The 18,521-nt window shown below is 56.4% G+C and overlaps 1 protein-coding gene across 2 annotated transcripts; it reads left to right on the plus strand.

Moving 5' to 3' along the window:
* Positions 1-2,388: 2,388 nt before the first annotated feature.
* Positions 2,389-18,255, plus strand: JAK3 (Janus kinase 3). 2 transcript variants are annotated; one of them, XM_004277562.4, is made up of 24 exons: positions 2,389-2,502; positions 4,786-4,982; positions 5,443-5,566; positions 5,890-6,001; positions 6,179-6,324; positions 6,732-7,026; positions 7,577-7,699; positions 7,799-7,956; positions 8,407-8,518; positions 8,728-8,914; positions 9,494-9,621; positions 9,849-9,980; positions 10,565-10,649; positions 11,464-11,591; positions 12,294-12,426; positions 12,509-12,660; positions 12,800-12,950; positions 13,596-13,735; positions 13,807-13,996; positions 14,493-14,617; positions 14,904-15,076; positions 15,401-15,518; positions 15,883-15,993; positions 16,937-18,255. In XM_004277562.4, exons 2-24 carry the CDS (start codon positions 4,799-4,801, stop codon positions 17,042-17,044), a joined length of 3,315 nt encoding a protein of 1,104 aa, XP_004277610.1. In that variant the 5' UTR covers positions 2,389-2,502; positions 4,786-4,798; the 3' UTR covers positions 17,045-18,255. The 2 variants fall into 2 exon arrangements, with proteins under 2 accessions (XP_004277610.1, XP_049563281.1); XM_049707324.1 differs by lacking the exon at positions 2,389-2,502 and having other exon boundaries at positions 4,738-4,982.
* The last annotated feature ends 266 nt before the right edge of the window (positions 18,256-18,521 follow it).

The raw sequence follows: 18,521 nt of genomic DNA on the forward strand, positions 1-18,521 counted from the left end.
GCCATTTGTATTTCATTTTCTGTGATTTCTGGATTCATATCCTGCTAAGTCATTGGCATTTTCTTATTATCTTCTAGGAGTTGCTTATATTATGAGGATATTTTATCCATGACATGAGCTTACCTTTGTTTCCAGTTCCATTTGTTTATCCTTTGTATTTATGGCTTTTTGCCTCGAGAAAATTTGGGATATTTGCATCACTGAAGTTTCCAACTTATTCTTTTTTTTAAATTTTATTTATTTATTTTTGGCTGTGTTGGGTCTTCGTTTCTGTGCGAGGGCTTTCTCTAGTTGCGGCAAGCGGGGTCCACTCTTCATCGCAGTGCGCGGGCCTCTCACTATCGCGGCCTCTTTTGTTGCAGAGCACAGGCTCCAGACGCGCAGGCTCAGTAGTTGTGGCCCACGGGTCTAGTTGCTCTGCGGCATGTGGGATCTTCCCAGACCAGGGCTCGAACCCGTGTCCTCTGCATTGGCAGGCAGATTCTCAACCACTGCGCCACCAGGGAAGCCCTCCAGTTTATTCTTGGGCAAATTCTGGGCTCTGCTTCCTGGAATCTCCTCATGGAGATGTCACATGCTCCTATCTGGGACTGGTGGTGCCACCTTTGTCCTGACTCTGTTCCCCTCCTGCTCATTCTCAACATACCACAGTGACCATAGAGTTGTCAGGGGCCTAGAGACTCACTGTTCTTCCTGGAGGGCAGGAACCTCCCTCTCAGGGCCAGGGATGGGAGTACACGTTTGCATTCTTCTCTGCTGAAGCCACCCAGGAAATGAAAGAAAAATATTATGGCTAAGCTCCCATGCAGCACTTCCTGCCACAAGCCTGCTCTGGCTCCCACTGCGCTGAGGACATACCTCATACCTCTTCCCTCCACCCACAAGGCCCCACTGATGCCTCCAAACGTCTCAGCACACCTTTTCCCTGCCACCCTGTCCTTCTCGGGAACACTGTGACCTTGCCCAGCTTCTCAGCCTTTGCCTGGGCTGTTCCTCTGCCAGAACTCCCCATGCCTCCAGATCACTCTCTGGTTAATTCTACTTGTCCTTGGATTTCAGTGTCAAAGTCACTTCCTCCACGCATCCCTCCCAGACTCAGCGTTTCTCCTAGCAGCCTGGCACCGAGGGCCACTGAAACACTGATTCGATAATAGTTTATTTATTGTCATCTCCCCCACTAGACTGTTGGCTCCACCAGGCAGAGACTGGGTCTGCTCCCTCCCCTGCTGTGTCCCCAATGCCCTGCACACGGGAAGTGCCCAAGAAGTGTCTGTGGGTGACTGAATTAAAGTCAACAAAATCGTACCAAAGCCATTTTTGTGCCAGGGCTTGTGACGGGATTACAGAGATGCAAGGGTCCTCTTAAATCTATCCCCAAAGCTCTACCTTCTGGGGTTTGTATCCTACTAAGGACACTGGCCCGGGTCTGACCTGGACACTGCCCCACTCCTCCACTCATGACAGCCTCAGGGGTGTTAAAAAGCATCCATCAGACTCCGCTGTGATCTGACCCCAGCTGACTGCCCGCCATCCCCCTCCCTCCTCACTGCACCCAGCCACGCCCTTGGGGCCATAAACAGCTTTTATTTTATGTTTATAAACAGCTTTTATGTTTATAAAACATAAAACAGCTTTTATGTTTATGTTTATAAACAGCTTTTATGTTTATAAAACCTCATCAACAGCGGACTCACTCCCACCTCTGGGCCTTTGCGCTTGTAGTCTTCTCTGCCAGGAGCCCTCTTCATCCCGCTTCAGATTCCTGCTTGATCCATCCTGGCCTCTACACAGAGCCTCCGACCCCCGCACCGGAGCCCCAGCCAGTGCCTGTCCTGTCACCTTGGTTTTCTTTGTTATCCATAATGATTAATTGCCTCCCTGCCAGACCAGATAGTGAAGTGAGCCTGAGGGCAGGTCCGGGTCTGTCTGGTTTTCACAGTTTCTAGGGCTGGGCTTAGGGCACAGAGCACAATAGTGGGCTATTATCCCTCCCAGGGTCTCATGGGAGAAATACCGTGAAGGAGAACTTGACTTTTGTCTGGGGCAACTTCCCTGCCTCCTTCCTGGACAGATCCAGCCCAGTTCCCTTCCTTAGGTGCGAAATTAGTTAATCTAGGTGCCCAACCTACACATGCCACAGATGGGTAAACTGAGACTGGAGAAGCGGAGGGTGTTGTCAGGGCCCCACAGAGAGTGAGTCCTGGAGCCTGCTGAGGTCCCCCTGTGTGACCTGGGCCCTTCTCTGTGCTGTCACCCCTTCCCTTAGGTCTGGGGTCTCCAGCAGCCTGTCTGAGCAGGACTGCTGCTGCAGAGGCTTCCGGAACTTTCTGCCCCTCCCCGCACCCCCCCCCCAACCCCGTCGCCCACATGGCCATGACTTTCGGTAAGTGACAGCAGCTCAGGAAGCTGAGGGGCCCACACAGGAAGGAGCGAGTGGGACTTTCCTCCCGCTGTTGCTCGCCTCTGCCCTCCCGTAGCTGGCCCAGAGGTCCTCACCTCCAGGTAAGAGCTGGTGGTGTCACAGGGCTCTGGTCGGGGATGGGCGTGGGAGGAGACTGTGTGGATGGTCGCAGCTGGGGACAAAGGCAAGTTTGCCTTTCAGGCCTCTGAGGACAGCTGCCAGATGTGAGCTGGGACAGCTGGGTGTGTGGCCTCTGGCAAAGCGCTCCCCTCTCTGGGCCTCAGTTTTGTTCTGCATAGGAGGCCTCGAATTCCCAGCTTCCTGGACCTGAAAGAATCATTACGCATGCGCCCAGGGCTCCCGGTCCCTGAGGGGACAGTTCGATGCCCCTAAAATCCCAGGTCCCAGGCCAGAACACTGGGGGACCAGCCAACCTTCCCGGCATGCGGGACTTTTGGTGTTAAAACAGGGGCATTTTTCTGGGCTCCAGACAGACTTTCTTTTTTTACTTTCGATATTTTAAAAATCATGTTTTTGTTTTTGTTTTTATAAATTTATTTATTTATTTTTGGTTGCGTTGGGTCTTCATTGCTGTGAGGAGGCTTTTCTGTGGTTGTGGCGAGTGGGGGCTACTCTTCGTTGCTGTGCGTGGGCTTCTCCTTGCGGTGGCTTCTCTCACTGCGGGGCACAGGCTCTAGGCGCGTGGGCTTCAGTAGTTGTGGCATGTGGACTCAGCAGTTGTGGCTCACGGGCTCAGCAGTTGCGTCTTGCGGGCCCAGTTGCTCCGCGACATGTGGGATCCTCCTGGACCAGGGCTCGAACCCGTGTCCCCTGCATTGGCAGGTGGATTCCTAACCACTGTGCCACCAGGGAAGCCCTAAAAATCATGCTTCTTTAAGATTTATTTTAAACACAAGACACACTGTGTGATTCCATTTACATAAAGGTGCAAATTTGGGCAAGATCAGGACGACTGTTAGAAATAAGACTGTGGGCACCTCTGTGGGGAGTGACAAGATGGGGTGGTGGCGGGGAGGGTCAGAGCTCACGGGACGGGAACGTTCCAATTCCTGGTCTGGGAGCTGGTGACAATGGACTGTCCCTTGGGGAAAGTTCTCTCTCCCCCACGCCCTGCCTCCCTGATGGTAACCCCTTAACCACTGTGCTAAGGGACCTTCCTGTCTGGTTCATCTGGCATTTGTCAAGGGCTTGCTGGGCATGTCACCAAGGATTTGTGCCACTTAGCGTGGATTAAACGTGTTGACAGCTCAGGCTGGGCTCAGCAAGCTACCTCACTGAAGCAGGTGGGAATCAGCACATTTCACAGCCGAGAAAGCTGCGTCCCAGCAGTGGAAGCCCTGCTGGGGTCATGAAACCAGAATATGGTGGGGCTGGGATTTGAACCCAGGGCCTGGGGTTTTTACCTATCCCCAGTCCCAGGCTTATATTCTGGGTGTGTTAAACTCTAATTAATGCTATCAGCCCCCGTCCTGCTATTATTTTGGAACATAGTTTTTATCCAACGTTCTCTTTTTGTATCTTCTTCATTTGGGTCAATTTACGTGGATCTTCTCTGTCTCCCCCCTTTTCCTCATTGGGTTTGAAACCCTACTCCTCCCTCTGCCCAGCCAGGGGTCCTGAGCTCTGGGTCCCCCAGGGTGACAGGGATCTGGAAGTTGGCTGGTGTAGAACGCCTGAGAATAAGATGGACGGTTTCCTCCTGGGCCTATCCCAGGGAGGGCTTCCTACTATGGGGACCTAATGGTGGGAGTGATGAAAGGAACTGAGATGTAGGGAGCAGGGGAGACAGACACAGAGATCTCTGTTGACTGAGTCATCAGTCTGGATCTGCCCCCAAGGCATGCATCACACCAGCTGCAAAAGCTTCTAGCCCCAGCCTCAGAAGTGCTTGAATCCTCCAGCTTCACAGGGAGGGATGGCCACTTCTATCCCCACCCATGTGCACAGGCCAGTATCTATCTGCTTTCCGGTTAGCAAATCCCTATATCTGTGATTGATTGGTCATGACTGTCTGGAGGAGGGTTGGAGAAGTGGTATGTGTGGAGGCTGGAGTTCGACTAGAGATGTCTGTCCTGGGCACCAAGAGTCTGGAGTGTGAGTTCACACAAAGTTGTGTGAACATCTTGCAGCCTCCCAGCACAGCCCTCACCTGGGGGGTTATGGCTCCTCACCCACCTTGCACACTCAGCTCCCCCTCTCTGTCTCTCTCCATCTCTGAGTTTCTCTCTGTCCCTGTCTCCTCCCTCTTTCTCCGGCTTCATCCCTACCTCATCCATCAGCATCTCTGCCCCCACCCCCACCCCAGAAGCTTTGTAGCCTTGTCCCCTGATCACAGCTGAGGGGCTGCCTCTTTTTGTGTCCAGGCAGGCTGCACTCATGGCACCTCCAAGTGAGGAGACGCCCCTGATCCCTCAGCGCTCCTGCAGCCTCTCCTCTTCAGAGGCTGGTGCCCTGCACGTGCTGCTGCCCCCGCGGGGCCCTGGACCCCCACAGTGCCTATCCTTCTCCTTTGGGGACCACTCAGCTGAAGAGCTATGTGTTTGGGCTGCTAAGGCCAGTGGTGAGTGGGTCCCTAGAATGTTTGGCCAGAGGGAGGGGTAGGACTGTGCGGAACACAGATTGGGAGCTGGAAGAACTGCCAAGTGGAGTCAGCATTGGAGCTGGGGTTAGAGGGATGAGTAGGGGTGTGGTAAGGGAGGAGGGTGCACAGGAAATGGCATGGCAAAGACTCAGAGGCGTGATGGTATACTAGGGGAAACAGCTAGTCATCCCTCGAGGTAAACTGTACATGGAAAGAGATGCTCTGGGTAGAGGGGCAGGGAGCCCTGAGAAGCAGATTGAGCACATGGCTTCTCTCCTAAGGGCAATGGGGAGCCCTAGAATGGGTGCGAGCGGGGGTGGGACATGGTGTCAGAGCTGAAGGTGAGAAAAAGCCTGTGGGGCTGCATGGGGATAACATGGCAGCCCTGCAGGGGACAGATGGGGAGACTTGGAGGGAACTGATGGGGGCGTCCCCTCAGGCATCCTGCCCGTGTACCACTCCCTCTTTGCTCTGGCCTTGGAGGACCTGTCCTGTTGGTTCCCCCCGAGCCACATCTTCTCCGTGGAGGACGCGGGCACCCAGGTCCTTGTCTACAGGCTCCGGTAGGAAGTATCCCCTGCCCCCCCCCCCTGCCACAGGTATGGGTTAAATGATACCAAGAGGGCATGCCTTTGGCTGAGGGCTTTGGAAATGGGAGTTTAAAACAACAGTGACCCCTCAATCATCATCTCCATGTATCTCCTGGTGGATGCCCCAGGGAGGGCATGATCACTGCTCATTTCACAGGTGAGGAAACTAATGCCAGAGAGGGTGGGTCACTTGTCCAAGGTCACACAGCAAGTCAGTGGCATAACCTGGGCTCTTTGAGGTCCTGGCACTGTCCCTCCATCGTATCCCCACTCCAGGGTTCTCCCCTCTCGCACAGCTTTTACTTCCCCAACTGGTTTGGGCTAGAGAAGGTCCACCGCTTTGGGCTACGAAAGGACGTAGCCAGTGCCATCCTTGACCTGCCAGTCCTGGAGCACCTCTTTGCCCAGGTAGGGGTCTGCCTGGGGCTCAGCCCAGGGGTGGGGTCCCTGGGGCAACATCAGGGCTTGTGTTTGGGCAGCCTTGGCTGACCCTCCCTGTGGCAGTCCAGGGGTGGAGGTCAGCCCAGGTGTGGGGGTCTACAGAACAGCATCAGGGCTCATGGTTGGGCTGTGACTGGCCTGCAGCACCGCAATGACCTGGTCAGCGGCCGCCTCCCGATGGGCCTCAGCCTCAAGGAGCAGGGTGAGTGTCTCAGCTTGGCTGTGCTGGACCTGGCCCAGATGGCCCTCGAGCAGGGTCAGCGGCCCGAGGAGCTGCTGAAGACCATCAGGTGAGGGCTTCCAGGCTGTGGCGCCCAGCCTCTACCTGGGAGTGAGCCAGCATGGCTCCACCAGAGCACTGCCAGAGTCCAGGCCCACCTTGGGGCTGCCCACCTACAAGCCACCAGTGTGTTCATGTGACCCAGCCCACACCCCTCCTTTCAACACAGTCCCGCTGAGACTCCATTGTCGGGCTTCAGGCAGCTAAAAGGACTATGTGTGTCCCTGTCTGTCTTATGGGCCCCAATGGCCCTTCCTATAGAGGCCCTACGCCCATGCCTGTCCCTGAGTGTGTCTCTGTGCCCCCCTAGTGAGGCGACACTCCAGCCCCTCAACTAAAGTCTGGGTTGATGTACGTCCCTGCCCTCCCTGCGGAGGCCCCTCTCCACATTGAGGGTCCCACTCCCCCCGCTCTCAGCTACAAGGTCTGCCTGCCCCCGGGCCTGCGCGACCTGATCCAGGGCCTGAACTTCGTGACGCGGAGGCGTATCCGAAGGACAGTGCGCCGGGCCTTGCGCCGCTTGGCCGCCTGCCAGGCTGATAAGCACTCGCTCATGGCCAAGTACATCATGGACCTCGAGCGGCTGGACCCAGACAGGGCCACCGAGACCTTCCGCGTGGCCCTCCCCGGAGCTGCTGGTGGTCAGGATGCGCCGGGGCAGCTCCGCGTGGCTGGCGGCAGCGGCATCGCCTGGAGCCCGGGAGAACACGAGGTGCGAGGTCGGGTGGGTTGGGGCTCTGGGCAGGGCCAACGGCGGGGACGGGGCCAAGGGGGCGGGGCAAGGAATGGGCGGGGCTTGAGGGGCGGGGCCGAAGAGAGGAGGGACTGTGAGAGGGCTTGTGGGGGAGGGCACCCTGCTGAGTGAGGTGTAGGGCTGAGCGAGGAGGCGGGAATGAAATGGGCGGGGCGTAGAAGGAGGGGATAGTTGGGTGGGCGGGGTTCAGAGTGGGGCTAACTGCAAGTTGAGGGAAGAGGCAGGACTGAGGGTGGGTGGGGCTCCCGACTGTACTAAGAGACACCGCGAGATAAAGTGGAGCTAAGTGAGGGAGGGGGTCGGGGTGAGGTGGGCTGGGGGACCTGCCGAGAGAAGGAGGCGGGGTTTGGCAGTGGTGGGGTGGGAGAGGGATGTGACTGGGTGAGGCTGAGAGGGGCGGGTCTCATGAGTATGGGTTGTATGGGTTGGTGGGGTCCAGGCTTCCAAAAGGGACTGGGGGCTCGGAGTGGGAGGGATCCCCAGCTTCAGTCCTCCCCCTTCTTCCCAGGTCCTCCAGCCCTTCTGCGACTTTCCAGAAATCGTGGATATCAGCATCAAGCAGGCCCCACGCTTTGGCCCCGCCGGGGAGCACCGCCTGGTCACCATCACCAGGACAGACAACCAGATCCTGGTGGGTGCTGGACCCCGTTCCCCTCCTGCCTTACCCGAGGGCAGGGATGCGGGACTGTCACCCTCGGGTCGCAGCGTGCGCTGACGCGGATCCTCACAGGAGGCCGAGTTCCCGGGGCTGCCCGCAGCGTTGTCCTTCGTGGCGCTCGTGGATGGCTACTTCCGGCTGACCACTGACTCCGGGCACTACTTCTGCAAGGAGGTGGCGCCGCCGCGGCTGCTGGAGCAGGTGGCTGAGCAGTGCCATGGCCCCATCACGTAAGGACCCGCCCCCATGTGGCCAGACTCACCGGGACCGAATCTCGGTCACTCCCCTTCTTGGAGCCTCTGTGTCCTCGCCTTTCAGGAGCCCTGGACAAGGGATCAAGTGCTTGAACAGCGCCAGGTGCATAGTTGGCGCTGAACGAGTCTGGGGTCTCCTTTCTGCTGCCAGGGCAGCCGCTTCCCTCCTCGAGGCCCCAGAGCCATTTTCTGGGGATGCTCGCAGTGCCCGGCTTCACCTGCAGCCTCCTCTTTAATCCCTGAGGCAGAAGCCCAACTTCTGGCTCAATTTATAAATGGGAGGGAGTGAGGGAATGTTGCCTGGTGACCTTCCCAGGGCTTCAGAGAAACCAGAATTAGAACTCAGGTTTAGTTTGGTTTCTGTGCCTCTATCTCTCTGTTTCTCTCCATCTTCGAATCTCAGTTCCCTCCCACCTTTCCCCACAGCTTGGATTTTGCCATCAACAAACTCAAGACTGGGGGTTCACTTCCCGGCTCCTACGTTCTCCGCCGCAGTCCCCAGGATTTCGACAGCTACCTCCTAACTGTCTGTGTCCCGGTCAGTCTACCATAGGGGCCAGGAGGGCAAGGAGGGCTTCCTGGAGGAGATGATATTTGAGCTGAGAACTGAAAGATGAGTCAGCATTACTTCCTGAAGAAGGGGAGGGAAAAGGCATTCCCAGTGGAGGGAACAGCATAGGCAAAGGCTTGGAGATTTGAGGGGGAGGGTGCCGCCCACTCCCACTCAGGGACCACTCCTCTTTGCAGACCCCCCTGGGCCCTGATTACAAGGGCTGCCTCATCCGGTGCGACCCCACAGGAACCTTCTCCCTGGCTGGCCTTGGCCAGCCCCACAGCAGTCTTCGAGAGCTCCTGGCAGCCTATTGGGGTGGTGGGTTGCACGTGGATGGGGTTGAGCTGAACCTCACCTTCTGCTGCACCCCCAGACCCAAAGGTGAGCCTGCTTTCTCCCCTGAGCTGGGTGATCAGTCTGGGTCCCTGCCTTTCTGTGTCTGTTCCAGCTCTAGTATGGCAAGTGGCAGAGACTGCAGATCAAGGTAGTTTAGGAGGGAAAAAACGGTGATTCGGGACTCGTGGGATAGAGGCTGCTTTCAGGCATGGTTAGATCCGGGCACAGCTGGATCTGAGTGATGTCACTAGCACTTAGCCTCTGTCCATCTCTTACCTCTTCCTCTGGGTGAATTTTGCTCTCAGACAAACCCCTTCGATGGGACAGCTTTGAGGTGTGAGTTCTCCAGAGTCTCCCAGAATCCCTAGCAGGACTGAGACCAGGCTGCCCACAGCATCAGCTGCTCATTTGCACCCACTGCAGGGTTCCTTCCCTCTCTGTCTCACTCTCCCACCCCTCACTGGGACTTCCTGGAGTCTCCTTTCAAATAAATTATGTGCCCTCGAGTCCTCCTCTTAGTATTGGCTTCTGAAGAAGACCCCACACTGAGACAGGGAGTGAGCAAACCTTTGAGGACCTTTCACCTCTGACCTCTGGTTTTCTTCCTCCATCCACTCCCCATAGAAAAGTCCAATCTGATTGTGGTCCGGAGAGATTGCAACCCACCCACATCATCCCCTGTTCAGCCCCAATCCCAATGCCAGCTGAGTCAGATGACATTTCACAAGATCCCTGCTGACAGCCTGGAGTGGGTAAGGGGCCCCAGGAAATGGGGGGGGGGGATGCCTCAGTTGAGATCCAGAGAGACCAGGTCTACATCCATCTCTTCTGTGTGGCCTCAGGCATGTGATGTAACCTCCCTATGCCTCTGTTTCATCATCTGTAAAATGAGTCCTGTGCCTTGCTTGGACCAGGGCTAGGGGACTGGATCCATGGGAGCCCCCTTACTGGCCTCTCATGTTGCCCCCTCACTCTCCAGCATGAGAACCTGGGTCACGGGTCCTTTACCAAGATTTACCGGGGCTGTCGCCATGAGGTTGTGGATGGGGAGGCCCGAGAGACAGAGGTGCTGCTCAAAGTGATGGATGCCAAGCACAAGAACTGCATGGAGGTGAGCAGGGTGGGACCAGGCCTCCTGGGTTAGGGCCTGGGTGGAGAGAGAGTCATGGATTCAGAGAAATTTGAAACACACAGGGTCTTAAAACAACAGAAATGTAGCCACAGCATCTCCATGAAATATAGAAGGGTCGGGGAAGTTAGATGCAAACAGAAAGAGTACACCAGACAGAGGGAACAGCCAGTGCAAAGGTCCTGAGGCAGGGCCAAGCCTGGCATGTTTAAGGAACAGCAAGGAGGCCAGTGGGTCAGAGAGAAACGAGCAAAGTAGAAGAGAGGAATGATGCGGATGGAGGCATCAGCAGGGGCTGGGCAACACAGAGGAAGGTTTGAGCCCTTCTCAAACCCCAGATCTCCCACTTGTGTGAGAGATTCAAGGTAGAATACAGTGGGGACTTCCTGCCTCCATCAGAAAATCATGATACAGAGTGCTGTGTGCACTAATGGCGGACTCCAGGGCCAAAGGATGCTGGCGGCCAGGTCTCCTAAGCAGGTGTGAGAGCAGCAAGTTTGGGGTCCTTGGTCTGACCCTGAAGTGGAAGAAACCCATGCATCTTCTCTCCCTTCTTTCCTCCCCAGTCATTCCTGGAAGCAGCGTCCTTGATGAGCCAAGTGTCATACCAGCATCTCGTGTTGCTCCATGGCGTGTGCATGGCTGGAGACAGTGAGAGACATTCCCCGCCCCACCCCTGCCCTGCCTCATTGAGCCCATCTACAGCAGCAATAGCCGTACACATCCAGAGCCTGCCCTGGCTGGGGCTCTGTTCCACCAGGGTCTATCACCCTCCCCCTCAAATCTCCAAGCCTATACCCATCTCCCTGAATCATTACTCCTTGGGCAAGCAACTCCAGGCTCCCACCAATACCAGCCCCCCAAAATTATCTCAAGTCAGGCAGACCTGGGTTCCACTCTCACTCTGTTGCAGCTTTGCAAGGTCCACGCTACCTCTCCAAGCCTCGGTTCCATCAGTTCAGCTCATCAGCTATTTATTGGGAGCCGAGTATGTGCCAGGAGCTGGGTGCCTAGCGTAGAACACGATAAGCTGATCAGGATGATAAATGATTTTGTGTGATGGGGGCAGCGCAGGGCATTGTGGGTGATCAGAGGCTGCTAACCCAGCTTGGAGGTCAAGCAATGATTCTGGGTAGGCAAGGATAAGTTCTAAGCTGGAAAGGCAAGGATAAATAGGCATTAGGGAAGTGAAGGAAGAGGGATGTTCCAGGCAGAAACACAGAACATGCAAAGGGCTGGAAGTGAGTCATGGAGAGAGCTTGGCACCTTCCAGGCATTTCAGACAAAGTGTTCTGAGATGGGAGATGGGGAGGAAGAGAGGTGAGTAGGGTAAGGATGGAGGAATAGGGGAGGGAGAAGTCAGAGCTGAGAGTTCAAGGGACCCTTGAAGGTGGAGCTGGGGCACAGCCTGTTGAACACAAGTGCAGTCCTACCTCCCAACCGTGCCCCTCCCTACTGCCACCAGGCATAATGGTGCAGGAATTTGTATACCTGGGAGCGCTGGACACATATCTGCGCAAGTGTGGCCAGCTGGTGCCGGCCAGCTGGAAACTACAGGTGATCAAACAGCTGGCTTATGCCCTCAACTATCTGGTGAGTGCTCCTCTGCTGCTCCACCCTCCATTCACAGAGTGTACGGGGCTTTGAGAGTGGGCTCTGTCGTGTGGACAGGAGTTTGGCAAGGGTGCAAGGGGAGGGCATTTTAGACTGAGGGAACAGCATAGAAACAGGTTCAGAGGTGTAAGAGCAGAAGGGAACAGCTTGTAATTCATGGAAATTGAGGGGAGTAGTGAGCAATGAGGCTGCCCAGGGCAGGGGGCTTTCCAAAAGAAAGAACATTAGAGTTGGGACCTTGAAGATTAAGTAGAAGTTCATTAAGAGGAGAAAGGAAGGAGGGCATGTCAGGCTGAGGGAACAGCCTGGGCAAAGGCTGCAGCTTAGAAGGTGTGTTGTCTGTCCTGGGGTGCACCAGGCAGGTTGCCTGGCAGGAGAACAGGGTGGAGATGTGGGAGAGAGAAGCTCATGGGAAGAATGAACAAGAGCTGGATCTCAAAGGGCCTTGAGTGCCGGGCTGAGGACCTTTGACTTTATCCTGAAGGGAGTGGGGAGCCATGGGATGGGGGAGCAGTGTTTGAGAAGAGGGTGGGACATGGGGGGTGGACTGCCAATAGTCTAGGGAGCATGCTGAAGTACGGCCTGAGCAGTACCAGGTGGGCTTTGAAGGATGTGCAGGAGTTCGCCAGCCAGAATATTCATTCATCATTCTTGGCATTTTCCTATGCTTGGTCCACTTAGGAAGACAAAGGTCTCCCTCACGGCAATGTCTCAGCCCGGAAGGTGCTCCTGGCTCGGGAGGGGGCTGACGGGAACCTGCCTTTCATCAAGCTGAGTGACCCCGGTGTCAGCCCCACTGTGCTAAGCCTGGAGAGTGAGTGCTGAGGGGTGGAGGAGGGAGGGGCCTAGTGAGGCAAGGAAGCAGATCTCTGATCCCATCCTTGCCCCCCCACCAGTGCTCACTGACAGGATCCCCTGGGTGGCCCCTGAGTGTCTCCAGGAGGCCCGAACACTTGGCTTGGAAGCTGACAAGTGGGGATTTGGTGCCACAGTCTGGGAGGTGTTCAGCGGTGTCACAATGCCCATCAGCACCCTGGATCCTGCCAAGGTCAGAGCACGCGTATTGGCCTCTAGAGCTCTCAGTTGACAGAAGGGTAGACTGAAGTCCAGCTTGGGGAGGATGGGGGTGTCTGGGGGTGCCTTCTGAGGGTACACTGGGGGTGACCAGCCCCTCCTCCTGCCCTCAGAAGCTCCAGTTTTACCAGGAACGGCAGCAACTGCCTGCACCCAAGTGGACGGAGCTGGCCCTGCTGATCCAACAGTGCATGGCCTACGAGCCAGGCCAGAGGCCCTCTTTCCGCGCTGTCATCCGTGACCTGAACAGCCTCATCACTTCAGGTGCCCACTGGGCCAGGCAGGGTGGGCAGGGCCGGCATGTCACATTGGGCCCAGTAAGAGAGCGAAGTTTGCATGTAGAGCCTGCCCTGTGTGCCTGGCAAGGTTGGAATGGTTGGTGACTGTGACAGTCAGCACGAGTTTCAACAGCTGCTGTAACAAACAGGCCCCTCAATTCCAGGTTGAACATGATGGATGTTTAGTTCTCATTCAACGAGGGTGTCCAGGTCAACAAGAAACTCTCCCTTTGTGGTTCCCCCCATCCCATGGCCTCAGGCCCCTGCTGGATCCTCTGCAAAAAAGAGAGAGTGTAGAAGGTCCCACCTAGGTTTCCATGGGCCGGGCCTAAGGGGGCATTCAGCCTGTCTCTGTCCCCTATCAGCCTGAGCTCAGTCATTTGACCATACCCCACGGCAGTGGAGTCTGAGAAATGCCCTTCAGTCTGTGTACAGCATGTGCACTGCATAAGAGGGCTGCCTTTGCCCAGGAGCACCTTTTTCCAGCCCCACAAAGTACTTCTTGGCTTGCAGAGGCCCTGCCATAATGCACAGAGAAGCTAAGCCTTCAGATGGAGGTCACACAGCAAGTCAGTTAGGAGTGGGGGCTTAGGGCCCAATGCACTGCTCACTCACTGCCTGTGCCCCCCAGATTATGAGCTCCTCTCAGACCCCACACCTGGTGCCCTGGCTCCCCATGATGGGCTTTGGAATGGCGCCCAGCTCTATGCCTGCCAGGACCCTACCATCTTTGAGGAGAGACACCTCAAGTACATCTCACAGCTGGGCAAGGTGAGGAGGGTTAGGCTGGGGTGGGTGGGGTAGCACCCATGCACGTGGACACCAGCCCTGCTGTCCCCCAGGGCAACTTTGGCAGCGTGGAACTGTGCCGCTATGACCCGCTGGGCGACAACACAGGCGCCCTGGTGGCCGTGAAGCAGTTGCAGCACAGCGGGCCAGAACAGCAGAGGGACTTCCAGCGGGAGATCCAGATCCTCAAAGCCCTGCACAGTGACTTCATTGTCAAGTACCGGGGTGTCAGCTATGGCCCAGGTGAGCCACCTCCCAAGTGGATGCTCTTCAAATCACACATCCTCATACTTCTGCAGTACCATTTTAGGGTGGCCTGAGAATGCCAGTGCGGGTGCTACTCACTGGTCTTTTTCTTTTAATTAATTTTTATCGGAGTAGAGTTGCTTTACAATGTTGTGTTAGTTTCTACTGTACAGCAAAGTGTATCAGTTATACACATACATATATCCCCCTGACTGGTCTTGTTTACTGATCTAGACTGCCTTGGGATCGACAATTTCCCCACCGGAAAAAATGGGTCATTATGAGGTTTAAGAGAATCAATGAATATTGTTGAAAGTACTCAAAAAGACATTAGCGATAAGCGTCACTGTTGCCGTTCCCATTTTACAGAAAGCAATATTGAGGCCAGGAGGGACACGAGGTCCTACTCTGAACCGGGAAGGAGAGTGGGGAGAGGGAGTAGACAAAGTTAGGCCCTGTGGTGACTCCTCCCTGCCTCCCCCGCCTCCCCTAGGCCGCCTGAGCCTGCGGCTGGTCATGGAGTACCTGCCCAGCGGCTGCCTGCGCGACTTCCTGCAGCGGCACCGCGCGCGCCTTGACGCTGGCCGCCTGCTCCTCTACGCCTCGCAAATCTGCAAGGTGCGGGTCGGAAGAGGGCGGGGAGCCCGTCAGACCTGCGGGAACTGACCTGGCTCGACCTGGGCAAGGTCTGCGTGGATTCGCCAGGAAGGCTGAGGGTTGAAGTTTGGGATCCAGGTCAGGCTGGAAGCGGGGTTGAGTTAGGGCTAAGGTCAGGACTGGAGTGCAGGATGGGTCAGAGGTAGGGTTAGGCTCGGGGTCTGGGTTGGGGCTGGTGTTGGATTCCATGTCAGACTGGGGCCCCTGCGGAGTCATCCTGGGGTCCATATTCCATGCCCTCCCGCAGGGCATGGAGTACCTGGGCTCCCGCCGCTGCGTGCACCGCGACCTGGCAGCCCGTAACATCCTGGTGGAGAGCGAGACGCATGTCAAAATCGCTGACTTCGGCCTCGCCAAGCTGCTGCCGCTCGATAAAGACTACTACGTGGTCCGCGAGCCAGGCCAGAGCCCCATCTTCTGGTAGAGACCTCGCCCCTGCCCCACCCTTCCTCCCCACTACCCAGGCCCCTCCCCTGCTCCCACCTTCCTGGCTCCGCCCCTCCTCCCCAGGGTCTGGGGCCCGCCCTGGCCGCGCCCCCACGGCCCCGGCCCCTTCCGGACCACGCTCCTTTTCTTGTTCTGGCTCCGCCCTGACCCCGCCCAGGCCCCGCCCTGGGGCGCCACAGGGTTGGAGACTCTCTCATAACTCCCACCTACCGTGACCAGCTACCCCAGTCCGAGGCTGCGTCCTTTCCCGTCCTATGCCTTACTGTCGTCCCCCAAGGCCTCCCTGTTCCCCTCCAGGTACGCCCCAGAGTCCCTCTCGGACAACATCTTCTCGCGCCAGTCGGATGTCTGGAGCTTCGGGGTCGTCCTGTACGAGCTCTTCACCTACAGTGACAAGAGCTGTAGCCCCTCAGCCGTGAGTCGGCACCCCTGGACCCCCAAGACCCTCCTCCCCACCAACCCCTTCCTGGCCAACACCCGTCCTGTTTATGCCCGCGTCCCTCTCTTGCTCAGGGTCCCCTGGTCCCAGCATTAGAGGCTCCAGTAAGACCCCTTTTCACTATGGCAGACCCCCACCTCCCACACCACCACAGGCAGCCCCTCCCCCATGCATCACAGACAATTCCTCCTCCTCCATTAAGGAGGGCCCCTTCCCCCACCACCGGTGGGTGATTCCCTTCTTCCCTTCACTGTGGCTGACCCCCACATCACGGGCGGCCACTCCCCCTTCCATCATGGATGGCTCCTCCCCCACCTCGGGCCCTCCCCCTTGGCTCCAGGAGTTCCTGCGGATGATGGGATGTGAGAGAGATGTGCCAGCCCTCTGCCGCCTCCTGGAGCTGCTGGCCGACGGCCAGAGGCTGCCCGCACCTCCTGCCTGTCCTGGTGAGGTGAGCACTGGAGGGCCTGCCTCAGTTTCCCACTTTGTAGGTTCACCAGGGGGCCTGGGCAAGCCTGCTTGTCCCTCTGGGTCTCTCCACCACAGACATCTCTTGATTGAGAGCAGGGACCAGAGCCTGAGGCTGAAGGGGATTTCTGGCCTCTACTTTGCTGCTCTCTCACTGTATGGCAAGTCACAAACACTTTCAGAGCCTCAGTTTACCTGTCTCCAAAATGGGAATAACAATGCCTTATAGGGTGGGAGAGGATCAGATTAGCTAACATCTCTCCATTGCTCAGCTCTGAGCCTGGCATACAGTCGGTGCTCAATAAATGATGGTGACTCTTACAGTTTCTCATCACAGCTTTTGTGGAAGTGTCTGACGTGTGGTTGGTCATTCACAAATTAATCTGTTCAGGCCACAGACATTTATTGAGCGCTGACTGTGTGCCGGCTCTGTGCTGGGTGCTGGGGACCCAGCAGGGGACAGAAGAGATACTACCCCTCCTCCCTGTAACCGGCAGAAGCTAACAAGAACATTCTGGTGGTGATCAATGTCTGGAAAGAGATGGGGGTGTGTGGTCAGGGATGGCCTCTTAGAGGGGGTGAAGGAGGAAGAGGATCTTACCCATGGGGAAAGCTGGGAGAGGGCATTCTCAGCGGAGCACACAGCAGGTGCACAGGCCCTGAGGTGGGAATGAGTTTGGTGTATTTACAAAATGAGATGGGGGCAGATGTGGCTGCATGGAACAAGAGAGGAGGTGATGGAGGTGATGGTAGAGGGAGGGAGGCAGGGGAGGTGATGAAATTTTGTTCTAAGATCCATAGGGAGCCATGGGAGGCTTTGGAGCAAGGGAGGGATGGAGTCTAATTTCTATTTTAAAACTGCGAACAGGAGTCATGTCCTTCCTACCACTCACATGTGACCCTGTTGTCTCTTCCCACCCCCTCAGGTTCATGAGCTCATGAAGCTGTGCTGGGCCCCTAGCCCACAAGACCGGCCACCATTCAGCGCCCTGGGCCCCCAGCTGGATGCACTGTGGAGTGGAAGCCAGGGATAGTGTCCAGAGGCATGAGACCCTCACCTGCTTGTCTAGAGGGAGAACCCCATTCTCTGTCTTTTTTATATCTCCTGCACACAGACCTTTGGGTTCTGGTCTCCATGGACTGGCTGTGTGACCTTGATCAGGGACCTACCCCTCTCTGGGCCTCCCGCTTCAGAGACCCCCTCATGGGGCAAATGACATTGCACTTGGGGGAGCACCCCTGGCTTGTAGAGCAACAGCAGCCTCGTAGCATTGGGAACTTGTAAAGATTCAAGACAGATACAAGGGTGGGGTCTACTGAGCCCCCACCCCCAGAATTGAGGGACCAGAGTTCTTCCCAACCTCTCAGGGCCTGGCCTGGAGCTTCCTGTCTCTCATTTCCAGAGGAGACATTATATAGCTTTAAATATGTGATCTCAGGCTTCTATTCCCCCCTCCCTCTTTAGCTGGAGGAAGCCAAGGACAAGAGAGCTGCCCTGGCTGAAAATTCACTTTTTGGGGGGAGCCTGTGTGACTGTTTAGAATTGTGTAAGAGACCAGGAGAAGCTGATGGCCCACTCCACCCTAACTGAACCTGAGTGTCCCAGGGCTTCAGTTTTCCTCCCTGTACGCTGGGGCCCTTTCAGTCTGGACCAGAGGATCACACAACTGATGACAATGGAGCCTAACAGGAGTTTTTCAGTGGGTGAAGGAAGGAAAGGCATTCTTGGCAGAGGGAACAGCATGGTGAAAGAAGGAGGCTCAGAGTACAGAGGTTAAGAGCGCAGGTGTTGGAGCCGATGGTTCTGCCACTTATTTGCTGTGTGATGGTGGGAGAGTTGCTTCCTCTCTCTGGGCCTCAGTTCCATCCTCTGTATAATGGGCAACAGTGTTGGCCCTTTGGCTATACAGAATCAACTTCTGGAGGCTTGTGAGAAGGCATCTTGTGCAGGTTAAGCTTACCCCACCACTCCTTCACACCAGTCTGCAAGGTTTTACTGCTACTTTTTGCCTCCCTGGAAAACTCTTATTCATCTCTCAGAACCCCAGCTATCACCTCCTTGCAGCGTTCCCTAGCGAACGTTCTCCCACCACTCCCAGTCAGCCCTGTACTTCTGACCCTAGGGCTGGGGTGGTGTCTGCGTCCAGCTCCATCTCTTCTGACGTGGAGGCTCCTTGGGGGCTGGGCTGGGCAGAGAGGGGACTCTGGGAGTGTTTGTTGAATGAATAAAGAAGTTCAGTGAAAAGGATGGTTTGTTGCTGGACTTGGGCAATGGGGATCCTTGTGGGGGTGTGAGCTGGGGAGGAATGTGCTTAGGGCTGGGGGATAGAGACCCCTGGGGGCCACAATGGGAGCCTCAGGGCAGGCTGGGGGAGGAGGGACAGGAGGATGGAGCCCTCGAGGACAGAAGCCCTCCCCCCAGCCCCAGCTGCTGGCCTTGGCACTGTCCTGTGGAACTGATTACAGGCTCTTGGTGGGTGGAGGGAACAGGCTGCTCTAGTGGGGGCCAGA

Source organism: Orcinus orca, chromosome 3 (genome assembly GCF_937001465.1).
Source record: "Orcinus orca chromosome 3, mOrcOrc1.1, whole genome shotgun sequence".
NCBI classification, from domain to species: Eukaryota; Metazoa; Chordata; class Mammalia; order Artiodactyla; family Delphinidae; genus Orcinus; species Orcinus orca.